The 12,480-nt window shown below is 56.7% G+C and overlaps 5 protein-coding genes across 5 annotated transcripts; 3 read left to right on the top strand and 2 right to left on the bottom strand.

Annotated features, from left to right (window-relative positions):
- Window positions 1-2: 2 nt before the first annotated feature.
- PHYSODRAFT_524620 (hypothetical protein) lies at window positions 3-530 on the top strand (the record flags this gene model as incomplete). The annotated part of the gene is made up of 1 exon (XM_009537028.1): window positions 3-530. One exon carries the CDS (start codon window positions 3-5, stop codon window positions 528-530), a length of 528 nt encoding a protein of 175 aa, XP_009535323.1.
- Window positions 531-2,519: 1,989 nt separating this feature from the next.
- PHYSODRAFT_339117 (hypothetical protein) lies at window positions 2,520-3,524 on the bottom strand (the record flags this gene model as incomplete). The annotated part of the gene is made up of 1 exon (XM_009537027.1): window positions 2,520-3,524. The coding sequence occupies one exon, from the start codon at window positions 3,522-3,524 to the stop codon at window positions 2,520-2,522; it is 1,005 nt and encodes a 334-aa protein (XP_009535322.1).
- Window positions 3,525-4,790: 1,266 nt separating this feature from the next.
- PHYSODRAFT_524975 (hypothetical protein) lies at window positions 4,791-5,846 on the bottom strand (the record flags this gene model as incomplete). The annotated part of the gene is made up of 2 exons (XM_009537026.1): window positions 4,791-4,875; window positions 4,981-5,846. 2 exons carry the CDS (start codon window positions 5,844-5,846, stop codon window positions 4,791-4,793), a joined length of 951 nt encoding a protein of 316 aa, XP_009535321.1.
- A 1,250-nt stretch (window positions 5,847-7,096) lies between these two features.
- Window positions 7,097-10,547, top strand: PHYSODRAFT_549525 (hypothetical protein; the record flags this gene model as incomplete). The annotated part of the gene is made up of 3 exons (XM_009537025.1): window positions 7,097-9,121; window positions 9,260-10,063; window positions 10,138-10,547. 3 exons carry the CDS (start codon window positions 7,097-7,099, stop codon window positions 10,513-10,515), a joined length of 3,207 nt encoding a protein of 1,068 aa, XP_009535320.1. The 3' UTR covers window positions 10,516-10,547.
- An 851-nt stretch (window positions 10,548-11,398) lies between these two features.
- PHYSODRAFT_524590 (hypothetical protein) lies at window positions 11,399-11,794 on the top strand (the record flags this gene model as incomplete). Its single annotated transcript, XM_009537024.1, has 1 exon — window positions 11,399-11,794. One exon carries the CDS (start codon window positions 11,399-11,401, stop codon window positions 11,792-11,794), a length of 396 nt encoding a protein of 131 aa, XP_009535319.1.
- Between the last annotated feature and the right edge of the window lie 686 nt (window positions 11,795-12,480).

The raw sequence follows: 12,480 nt of genomic DNA, 5'->3' as shown, positions 1-12,480 counted from the left end.
AAATGGGATTGCTGCTTGCACAGCTACTCGCATGTTGCGGCCACTGCTCCATGGCGTTGCCTCGATTCGCGCTCGCGCCTGCCTGCGCAACGACGCTCCAGACCCGCACACGTAGGCTTCGTCGCCGTGGCCTACTAACCGAAAACGTAGTCACCAGATCCAGCATCGACTTTCTCCTTGGTGACGCCGACCCAGAACTGGTACACGTGCGTGCACTGCATCCCGTGAGGACGTTCGTCCCGGAGCTCAACCGTGCGAGAGAGGACATGGCGATTTCCGCCCAGTTCGGCGTCCACTACGCGCGCATGGAGGTCGAGGGCCAGCCTCGCACTGGCTGGCCGGTCCATCTTCGGGCGGCATACTGTCCCTGCAAATACCACTTCAAAATGGGGTACTGCTGTCACTTACTGTCTGCCCAGCAGTCCTGCAGCGTTGTGGACGAGTCTGGCGAGGAAATCCTTGTAAACAGGAAGCGAGTTCAAAACGCTGGGCGCCTACAAAGTATTGGCCACGCTCTCCAGCGTCTGTAGGTAGCAATGATAATAACACACGTTTGCAGCGCTCACATATCCATTATGCTTGCCATTATCTACACAGTAACAGACTAAACCACACATACAGAACGCATCATGTTAACGACGAAGAGATAACACCCCGGAGTAAAGCGTCCACAACAGCTATTACCTTATTGCACTTACGAGATGGTGTCTCGATCCTGCAGCAACCAACATGACGCTCATCGCGTGATGCAGGCAGTCGTCCGGGCAGGCAGCAGCGTCGTCTACGAGCAGCAGGCAACTGACGCCGCACTCCAGTCCAACTCCAGGCGCTGGTCGCGCCAGCCGCGCGCAACATGCCACCGACGATACTTCTGCCCTGCTGTCCACGCGCAGCAGTCCGCCGACGACGCGCTCCGCCCGCGCTGCAGCCACCGACGACACCCCCGCCTCACAGGCCGCGCGCTGCAGTCCAACGACGACGCGCCCCACCCGCGCTGCAGCCACCGACGACACTCCGGCTCCGCAGGCAGCGGGCCACTGACGACGATCTCCACGCCTCGCTGAAGGCCGTCCACCCAGCCGAGTTCTTGAATGGGGAGCGGGGAGGGGAAGGAGCTTTCGGGAGGTGAGACACTTAAACCTAGACCTAACGACAAGTTGCAACTGACTGACAGGATGCGCCGATAAGCCGTCTCTGTCATGGTGCTGAGCTGGATCCTTGTCAGGGATCGTATGGTGTTTATGATATTTTGTGTCTCCAGACTGACCAATCTGAGACGACTAAATCACCAGTCTCACTTTGGAGACGAGCGTCTTCACTGCGTTTCGATGGTGCAGAGCGAAAGCATCGTTGCTGCAGTTGCTGCGGCCACGGGGGCTCTCGCGACGGCGCTCCACACCGCTGTGTGGGCAATTTCGAACCTGAAGCAGAACATCCTTACCCTGACACCGCTAGAGTTTGAGGCTATGCTTTACGACGCGGTCTACGACGAGTGGTTTCGACAGAATCTCAGGTTGACACTGCTGGTCAGTGAACACTTTGCTCTGGTTAACAGAGAGTGTTGATGCTAAGACGGCCGACGCATATTTGATGCGCTTGGTGTCCTTCGTGTTCTTGAAGTTGTCAGCTAACTCTGCGTAACGGAGGCGAAAGAACGCGCTCATATCATCATCGCTCCATGATGCAGCTGGCCTGGTCGAAGCTCCTCGTCCTCCACGACCACCGCGACCTGCCCCGCGACCACCACGGCCTCCACCATGCGGGGGTGCCCTCTCGACGCCACTCCCGTTGGTGTCCGTGCCGCTTACGCTTCTCTCAGCAGCGTCTTCAGCTTCAGCGCCGCCCACAGGTGGAGTAGTAAGGGTGCCTTCCATGGCTGCGAGTTCTCGAGTATGATGGTGCTGAGTCGAGCAGCTTGACACACCAAAACTAAGACGGTCTCCAGCCAACCGACCACATCGGCTCGGTTCACCTTAGGGGTAGGCTTACCGGAGACGAGCGAGACTGAGACGATCATCCCCGACCAAGCCCTTAGGGCTTATCGAGCTGGCAATCAAGGTTCGACATCATATCGGTGGCATCTTCAAGGTCCCTTACGTCGAGAAGTACAATGCAAGAACCCATTCCCAGCCCAAACAATATATGTTGCACTTCGTGTCATGAAGCATGTCATGAAGAATCATTGCTTTTACTAGTTAAGTCCGGGTGTGTTTTGAGGGGTGTGTATCCTTCGCATTCTGTGGTTGCAATTGTATTCTATTGAAAGACAGTCATAAGCAAGCAATGAGCGATCTCCCCAATAATCGGATTCGCCACATGCGCATGTACTTCCGCATAAAGCACGATTTTGTTGGCAAGCTAACCCTAACGAAAGAGTTCAATTATAATAGTTCGGCCAAAGAAAATCAACATCATCACAAAAGGTAATCATATTGTTTTAAATGGCTACGAGTCTTGAAGCAATTTCGCTCAATGTGAAGTGATGCGAGCTAAATCAGACTGCGAACTTGGCAAAGAACTTAGTCCTCGGTGGAATCGTTCAGGTCGTTGTCAAGGTCATCGTCGAGGTCGTCGATATCAACGGAGGTCGGGCCCGTAATCAGAGCCGCCTGGCGCACCGGGAGCTTGGATTCCTTGCAGGCGAAGGTGCCCGTAGTACCGTGCTTCTTGGCCGCGTCGGGGGACATGGAGATCTTGTTCTTTCCCTGGATGTCGCGCCACGTCGCCCCCACTTCTGCCGCGTTAATGCAGATCTTGCTCGATTTCACGGCGTCCAGCTCAAGCTGACGGGTCTTCACGGCCGAGGACAGCACAGTAATGCTCGAAGAGCCCTGCGCGTCCAACTGGAACTCAGAGCGAGCGTTGATGCTCTCAACGCTGTACTCAATCTTAGCGGAGCCCGTCGTCTCCAAGCTTAGCTGGCGCACGTTCACAGCGGTCTCAGGGGCCGAGACGTACACGGCACTCGAGCCGGTCGCGTCAATCTGCAGCTTCGCGCGCTTGCCTTCCGTCACGAGCACACCGTCCTCAATAACGACGCTGGCCGAACGCTGGCTCTTGACGTCCGTCACGGCGTCCGGGGAGGCCAAAAAGATCTCGGTAAGCAGGTAGCCGCTCGTGGCCTTGTTGCCGAGCCAAACGTTGAGCTCTCCTCCCTTGTCGTTGTCGCTGTCGAACAAATCGTCGAGGTCATTGTCGTTGTCCAGGTCGTTGTCGACATCCTTGCTCACAGTCACAGCGTTGACGACAGCGCGCGAGTCGCCCGACACGTTCACGTAGCCAATCACGCCGGTGGGGAGATTGCTCACGTAGCTGATGTAAGCGTTGCCGGCGAGGCTCAGGTCAATCGAGTCGATCGTTTTGGTGGTGGCGCTGGCCTTCAGGGTCCATTGCTTGACAAAGTTGACGTTCTTCGAGGTAGCCGCCTTGATGGTAGCACCGGGGGTGACCTTGAAGTCGGCGGTGGCTTGAGCGCTCAAGCAGGCCGCGGCGAGGAGAAGAGCGTGGAAGCTGCTCACTTTCATGTTGTCGGGGCTGGACGGTGGAGGAGTGACTTGACTTGTCGGGTAGGCCGCGGATTCAAGAATGAAGCTGACCCAGCAATGAGATTTTCACGTACACTGCTCTACATGTACTGCTGGAGCATTGGTTTGCCCTAGTGCGCTGCATGGAGCTGCCAGGATTGGTCTTGAGCTGTGCAGGTAGGAGCGGAAACCTGGCTTTGCTGCTGGCTACAAGACCAGGTCATGCTTTGGTTGCTGTTTGCACAAGATGTGCTGCTCGAGAGCCGGTCAGCCCTCGTTGAAGCAGTCATAGGCTACGACTCGTACGTGTAGCCACCAAAGGCCGGAAGACAGGCATGCTCGTCCGCATGCATTGCAGTCTCCGTACGGCTAAACCTTAGGATGGCAGCTGTACATTACTAGTGTATCTATAGCGGCATCCACCACTGCTATTTGAACTCGAAGTCAAACCAACTTCAAATCGCGATTAAAACCGTAGCTGCGAGCCACCTGATTACACACATGGTTGAGCAACATGATGCTGTAAATGAATTGAGGTCGAATAGGTTCACCTTGGACTGGCGAATTGCCGTTGGGCCATCGGCAATTCGCCATCGGCGATGGCGATGGTACAGGCTGTAAGGTTCCCAGACAGGAGGGGAAGCCCTCTTGCTTTTGAACTAAGAGTCTGGATGACTCCGCATTTTTGTCGTGCAAGCTCGGCGCGCGGGTATTCTGACACGAAAAATTGGTCAGCGTGAAGAAGTAGAGAGACTATCCATAATAAGATAATGTAATGTAATGTATTACGTTTTCGCGTTGCCACACTATGCTGTCGCTAGGCTCAGCTTTGCTAGTCGACGGCATAAGGTGGTGTCCGCATACGTTGGGTCCTTCTTCGCCGGCAGTGCGGCGACAATTGCCCGCTTGAGGGCTTTCCATTTAGGTTTCTCTTGTGCAAGCAGCCGAAGATAAGATAAGTACACGTATTATTAATATATTATACATAATTTAAATATCTGTATCCGATACTATAGAAGATTCATGAAGATTCATAGAAAGATTCATAGAGTCGAATCTAAGAATTCAAGAAAGGTGCTGTTGAATCCTGCATCGGTACCAACTCGTTATCTCCAACTGTGTTCAGAAGTAATTCTGCAAGTGTGAACCTTGCGAAGAGCATTTCCGCTCGAAAAGTGCAAGCTTATGAGTGGGAAGCCATGTCGCTAAAGAACCCTTACGCATAAATGTAGCGCTGCTCTTCTTCATGCTTATATCATTTGCTGTCTACAGCAGACTGGCAGCAACCACACCGATCGTAGCGGCCGCCAGCGCAGCGAGGCGAGGGGTGGAGGACGCGTTGGTGTCATCACTGGCATTGTCGTCATCGTCCGTGGTCGTCGTAGGAGCCGAAGTCACCGTGGCGGACGTCGACGTGCCACTGCCGGCCGTGCCCACCGTCGTGCCCGAAGTCGACGACGAAGCACAGGCGCTCGACACGCATGAAGGCTCGCGCGCAGGGACGCTGGACACGTCACACGCGAACGAGCCCGTGGAGTCGTACTTGCTGGATGTGTTGGGCATCGAGATGCGGCTGGCGTCCGTGCCCTGGTAGTTGGTGGCCGTGACCGTCTCCGCGCTGGTGCAGATAGTGCCGGTGCCCTGCGTCTCCAGCTCGAGCTCGGTCACCGACACGCTCTTGACATGGAACTCGATCTTCGAGGTGCCGGCCGCCTCCAGCTGCAGCTGACGCACGCTCACGTCGGTGTTGGCCGCCGACACGTACACGGCGCTGGAGCCGCTCGCCTCGACCTGCAGCTCCGCGGTGGTGCTGCTCGACACCAGCACGCCGTCCTCGACGACCACCTGGGCCGACCGCTGGCTCTTGACGTCCGTGACGACACCGGTGGACGCCAAGAAGATCTCCGTGAGCAGGTAGCCGCTGAGCGTCGTAGCGGCGGTCGTGCTGCTGCCGATGCGGACGTTGAGCTCTCCGTCCGTGTCGTTCGTGTCATTGTCGTCATTGTCATTGTCGTTGTCGTCGTCGTTGCTCACCGTCACTGCGTCGACCACCGTCTGCGAGTCGCCTGTCACGTTCACGTAGCCGAGCACGCCGCTCGGCAGGCCACTCACATAGCTCACGTACACGCGACCGGCAAGGTCCAGGTCGATGGAGTCGATGGTGTCGGCGGAGTTGGCCGCGTTCAGCGTCCACTGCTTGACGAAGGCCGCGTTCTCCGAGGTGGAGGTGGCGGCTTCGGTGGTTCCGGAGGTGACGGTGAACTCGGCGGAGGCGCGAGCGGTCATGGAAGCCGCGACCAGGAGAAGAGCTTGGATGTTCATAGCGAGTTGCTTTGGAGTGGACTTGCTGGGTAGCTGTGTTTTTCGAGAATGAGGATGACCAACGATGCGCCGATAACGTTGCTAGGGTGGTGTATACAACCGCCCGACACCGCAGTACGGCCTCGTTAAGGTAAGCTGCAGCCACTCTGCGAATTGGTGCGACAGCCGACAAGAAAATAGGTTCGTCGTGAGCTTCGGCTTTGCCATGTCGCTGAAAGCGGTGGTGCCGCAGAGCACTTCAACGTGATGCAAATCGGACCAAGTCCAACGGGTTTTTGCCTTGCCGTCGCTACAGTATCGATACAAGGGGCCAAACGTTCATAACTTGAAGCGATTGGATTAATGTCCTGAAGTTGAAGCCGGATGGCTACACTTTCGCAACAGTACCCGTTGTTGAAGTTGGCCGGTTGATTGAGTGCACACCATCGCCAGCAAAATGGACAGGAGCGATTATAGGTCGTTGGATTGCTCAGTTATCCAACGATACGTACGGGTCGAGCACAACATGTTCATGTACTAAGTATCTACATCCATTCGCTGCGAAGCAGGAGCTCAACGTCACTCGTAGCGCGTCAAGACCGAAAAATTGCGATGCACAATAGCTAAAATCAAGACCATCGTCTGACACAGGTTGCGTCGAAGCTCGCTGCTCGTGTTCTAGGGTGGTAAAAATCGTTACTATCGGTATGCGACTTGAAAATCTGCCATATCGGTGGTAAGGATTTGTATACCCACGGCAGTATTTGCCGTGTATTCAATCCAACAAAATGTGTAGTTCGTGCTCCGTCGAAGTGGCCTTGGCCCGCAACGCAAAACAACACGCAGTTCTTACAGTGCTAGCCTCTACTACTACAACAGCGCGACTCCATGCCACGCCCAACGTCATGGCGAAGCTCACCTGCACTTTCAGTCGCGTTGCCCAAACCAGGGAGCGAACCCCCAGCCGCCTTGTTATTAGCGTTCACTTCGGTTTTACTGCCTGCCTCGCAGTTGCAGCAATGCAATTTGAATTGGTACCTGACAACACCTTGCCAAGACCTCGTGAAAAGAGCGAGCATCAAGGCTCTCGATGCTCCTGACCACGTGAAGCAACGCGGTCTCGAACGACAATCGTTGGAGCAATCGACGGAGCAATCTTCGCGGGCGTAATCGATAATGTTTCGCAGTTGAGTGACGTCACAAAACGTATGCGTTCTCACAGCCCATACACATTTCAAGTCAAAGAGATCGGAGCTCTTCAGTTTCGCAACATGGCGTCCAAGGTGCCGCTGCTGCTGCTGTCCCTGGGCACGAGCGGCGTGCTGCTGCTCGGGGCCTCGCGGCTCAGCGACGCCGTGGCCAGCACGCCGGCCGTGCCCCTGGCCTTCTTCGCGCTGCTGCCCGCGCTCGTGTCCATCACCGTCGTGACCGAGGGCCGCGGCTGGGGCCTGTTCGCGCAGGTCTGGGAGACGCTGGCCGCCGTGCTGGCCATCGGCCGCCAGGCCCAGACGCAGCAGCTCACGCCGGCCGAGGCGCTGGCCGCCGCGCGGGCCGAACTCTTCAAGGCCTTCAGCGAGCGCTGGCCGCAGAACGGCCGGGCCACGCTCAGCCGGCCGCTCGGGCTCAGCAGCCAGCGGCCCGAGGTCGTGTCGTCCAGCACAAGCGGCAGCTCGCTCTACGAGCAGGTGAAGGGCAGCCTGAAGGACCACGTGTTCGGCCGCAGCGTGGCCGACGCCCCCGTGTACCTCATGGACCCGGCCACGGGCTACTTCCTGCGGGCCACGCAGCACCGCAAGCTCATGTTCACGAGCAAGCCCAACGCGTCGTGCCTGTTCCACGTGGAGCGCGGCAAGACCCACCACTGGGGGTTCCGGGCCGCGGCCACGCACAGGTACATTGGCCAGAACATCGTGCAGAAAATCATCGCGGCCAGCAAGAAGCTGCACGCGTGGGAGGCCTTCCGCGTGCTGCAGCGGCCCGGGGACAAAGGAGTCGGGGCCTGCAGTCCGCAGGTGTACCTCATCTTGTGCTCGGCCAGGTTCGGCAAGGGCATGTGGCTGGCCAACAAGCCGGGCTCCACCAGCTTCGCGCACCAGGCCGTCCCGACCAGCAGGAGTAACAGCAGCAGCAACACCCTCGATGTGGACGAGGACTCGCCAAGTGACCATGATCGCAGCGGCCACGGGGCGCCTCGCAAGCGTGGCGTGTTCCTGTCCAAGCAGTTCGACCACGCCATTGGCCTGATATACGGCTCGGACTTGACAGCGCTGATGTCGGCGGCAGCGGACCACTCGGCCTCGTCATCGGCGTCTCGGGTGTTGGCCAGAGCTCAGACGTCGCCTCATTTGACGGGAGGAGTGATCCAGGCCAAGGGTACCGCTTTCCAAGCACCCATGCTTACGAGATGGGATCATGGCGACGTTCGTTTGCCATGGCTCGAAGCTGCTGTGGACGCAAGTGCAGGCGCTCCGTTCTTGGAGATGCCCGAGAGTGACATGACGGAACTGATGACAGCAACCATTCCGGGTACCAGCGTGAGTGAGTTCCTGGAGATGATAGTGCCGCGTGCTACGCGGTTGAAGTGTAAGATGGACAAGGCCACTCTTGTCCAGTCTGCTCCGGTTGGATCTTCCGCTGCTTCCGCTGGGAAAACCAACACCACTGGGGAGAAGGGGACACAAGAAATACTTCGCGACTGGCACTCACATCCACGATTTGGCCTCGTGCGCGCTCTCAGTTACCGCCCGGAGGCTAGCGCGCTGCCTAATGTTTCGGCTTCAGGCAGCAGCAGAATCTTCTCGAAGAACGCGATGCCCAACAGTATGAAAGCTGTTAGCATTGAGCAATATCACTCTTGTACGGTGGACGACGACTCGCTGGACGATTATACCCATGATAACCACGGAAAGGAACCGCACAAAGCCACGCTCCGGTCCAAGATTTACACGCTCAGCGTTCCGTACAGCAACTGCTTCTCTATTGAGGTGCTCGTCGATGTCGAGGATGTTCCAGCTATTAGCGACGATATACAGAACATAGTGAGCAGCTCGACGAACAAGACTATGACCACTATTCTCTCATCGATCGAGAAGCGTACAGCCGACAAGCAAGCGGAAGCTGCGGGGGCGAAGTCAAGTCTCCAAATCCGGTGGCGAGCAGGCGTGGTCTTTTCGCGCAAGACGATGCTCAAGGAAAAGATCGAGCACGGTGCTCTGGAAGGTGTTCGTAGCAGTTGCGTCACACTGATGAAGCTGCTGCAAGACAAGGACATGAGGCAGCAATTCGCTTCCCCACCGGTTGTGCGACGTGGATCGCTTTTGGGCGCTGACCCACCCAGCAGCGCCACGACTACCGATACCGCTGTCGCTTTGGCGGCGAGTGGCGATTTGGACGCGTCTTCCGAGCGCGGGATGCGAGAGAATCTGCGTGTCAAGCCTGACTTGGCCTTTTTGCCTCGCGCATTCGCTCTCGAAGTGATGAAGGGGCTCATTTCTGCCATTAGCGACTCAGGTTCCCCCTCTGACAGCCTCAGCACGTTGCCTCTCCAGCTACCGTGGAGACCGTTCAGTCGTGGACAGACATCTTCACGCGGAGTCCTATCACCGAACCCGATAACAGCCGCGACTGCTACGCCGTTCTTCGAAAGCATCCCAGAGGAATTTGCCCAAGTGCTGGAGGAGAACATGGGCAGCAAGGTCTCCGCTGCATTGTTTTTCGAGGCTTTGCTATCGGATGCGTGTTCGTTCTTCCGCCCTGCCCACCCAGACAGCGGTACCATGGAGGTAGACGTCAGTGCTTGGCGCGCTATTGTGGCCCCTGGCCAATCTCGCGAACGGACCCATGGGTTTATTCGCAAGCAGGTATTCCAGATGCAGTTGAGCGGAATCCCCGGTGTTGAAGTGGCTACGGTGGAGGATTTCCAGTACTACGCCCTTGTGAAGACTCGGAGTGAAGGACCTCCGTTGTCTACGACAAGCCACAGCACAGACAGCAGTCGAGGAGAGAAGAGAGGACACATTGGAACTGAGAGTGGCCGAGGAGACAAGAAGGGAAGCTTCATTCAAAGCGTCGGCGGATCTCAACCGCTGTTGCTGGGTCGGGATAAAAAGCGCCCGCCGTCCGGCCTGAGCAAGGAGGCGAAGGCTCGTGACTTGAAGCCCCGCCCTTCGAAGCTGCGACGTCTGGAATTTGGTATGAAGCTTTTCGTTCCCGCGCTGCCTGAAGGATCTCAGTTTTCGGTGCGTTATATGCGGACTGTTATGAATTCCTCTAGTTGTTGTATCTCATCATAATGTTTGTTTGAATGTTACAGATCGAAGTATTGGCAATTGTGGAGCCCGCTGAAGAGGACCCGTCCGACAACGTCCTTCGGATTCTCTTCGCGTCACCCCCGCGCCATCGCCACCCCGACACGCGGGCCCACGCTGTTGTCAACCCTCACGTGATTGCCGGCGTCTTACGAGGACTGAAGCAGATTTGGAAGCAGGTGGCACACACGATGATGGAAATCTGCGACGTCAACAGCGACTACGTGGTGCTGCCCCATCAACTGCAGCCGCCAGGACACTCGCCTCAGGGACTGGACGAACAGGGGCTGTACCTGCTGCAGCAGACGCGAGCCAACCCCGATTTGCCGACACACGACGAACTGGCATCCAAGCTGATAGAAGCGATTGCTGCAGTGTACTGATTGGCAATCTACGAATGGATGTACAATGCGTCGTTGGCCCACAGAAGCTCTTCAGTACACGAGTTGTTGAACTTCTCCTATCGTAGATCGGCGCGTTCAGGTTTCAGAGTGTGCGAGAAGCCTGCGCTTCTACGCAGCGGTTGATTTAGTGGTCTAGCAGTTTGTGCCGACGGTACAGGACCGCTCGTTATGAAATCCCAAGCTGTGCAAGTGCAGTCAACGCCTGGAAGCAAGCTCAACGAATACTAAAACTGCGATCTTGCACTGAAGCACCGATGCTACCTACAGCAAAGCCGCCCTCTTACTTAAAGCAAATTTAACACCACGACCAAATTCACCGTTTCCATCGCGTACGGAACATAGCTCTCTCGAACCCTTCAGTAGTAGTACAGTCAAGTGACATGACACGGCCGCTTAAAAATCTCATCGGAGCTGTTTCCAGACCGAGCTGACAGACCCGATAACTCGTATGTGTAGTGACAGCCAAGGAATTGCCGGCATTTTACGTAAAAGGTAAAGTGAGGGCTGCCCTTCAACAAGTAAGCCGCCCATGTAACGAACAACAGGAACACTCGACCAATCTTAAGCACCACCTGGGCTGCAGTGGCGGGGAACAGCATATACAGTGTACGCATGTACCGGTAACCTTCGGAAAGCGCTAACTGAAGGTTACTACAGTATCCGGTGTCGTTCATTGCCGCGCTTTTCTCTCCCTCCCCCCTCACCTCGAGCCACAAGTTCATTCCTACTTTTCACGTGCAGCAGCTATCCTGTTAATCTCTCCGAACAGCGAAACGACACCATGCAACCAACTGGACTCGCCACTGTTGCCCTTGTGGCCACCGCTGCAACTCTCTTTGCGTCAGCTGACGCCCACGGCAAGATGACGGTGCCCGCTTACCGTCAGATGTCGGAGAAGTTCCACAAGGACTCGGGTGCGCTGATCAACATCGGCCTCAACGAGATGCAGATCGCCCCTATTGAGGGTCTCTCGCAGCACAAGCAGAAGGATTTCCCGCCGTCGCCGACGTTTAACCTTCTGAACGGATGCCGTGGCACTGTGTACGAGGAGGGCAGCGAGGTCACCACTCTTGAGCCGGGCAAGGAGTTCGACGTCAAGTGGACGATCCAGGCCCCGCACCCGGGTTTCATGAAGCTGAGCATCCTCAAGCCTAGCAAGGACTCGAAGGGCACGATCACGTACAAGAGCTACAAGCAGCTTCTGAACATCGACCCGTTCGCTGGGAACGGCGGGGACGGCCGGACAGTAGAGTGCTAGAGGACCGTAGAGAGAGACTGCGGGGGCCGCGGTGCCTATAGTTGGCGCCTTGGCCGAGGGGTCTGGGTGTGCGAATGTACCGTGCGGGCCAGGTGGCTCGTGCAGGGCGACGCACGGCGGCCCGTTACATATTTCATAGGGAATAGCGGGGAGCAGCCCGGTCGCTCCCAGGTCGTGGTCGCTTAGTGCTCCCTCCTCATCGTCTCTATCCTGGACCCTCAAGGGGAAAGGGCCAGTCTTAACTGGTGGAACGCTCAGCCCCGACCCGGCGGTGAGTACCCGATGCCTAGGTGGCCAGGCCACGAACAGTTCTGAGGATGTGATTCTAAGCTAGTTACCCAAACGAGGCGGGTGTTGGCGATGCTAGTTGCCCGGACGCGGCGGGCTCTAGTTGATGATCTAACCCGGGAGAGGCCCGGACGTAACTACATGGTGGTCATGACAGGCGCCTTCCGAGCAGGAGTGTTCGAGGCTTCCTGCGGGCTTGGTGTCAGTGGCGATGAGGAGGCCCTGGATGAGCGATCCGCACTGGATAAATGGACGATATTAGAAAGGATGAGTTTGGATGAGAATGGAGTGCTAACTTTGATTTTATTACCGCTATTAGAGTCTGCGGAAATGACGACAGCGACGAGTAACACCCCACGGGACGAGCGCGCGGAGAGGCGCGCCGCTTCTATCGAAAG

The sequence above is a fragment of the Phytophthora sojae genome (genome assembly GCF_000149755.1).
Source record: "Phytophthora sojae unplaced genomic scaffold PHYSOscaffold_10, whole genome shotgun sequence".
Classification (NCBI taxonomy): domain Eukaryota; phylum Oomycota; class Peronosporomycetes; order Peronosporales; family Peronosporaceae; genus Phytophthora; species Phytophthora sojae.
This window is presented reverse-complemented; position numbering and strand designations above follow the sequence as displayed.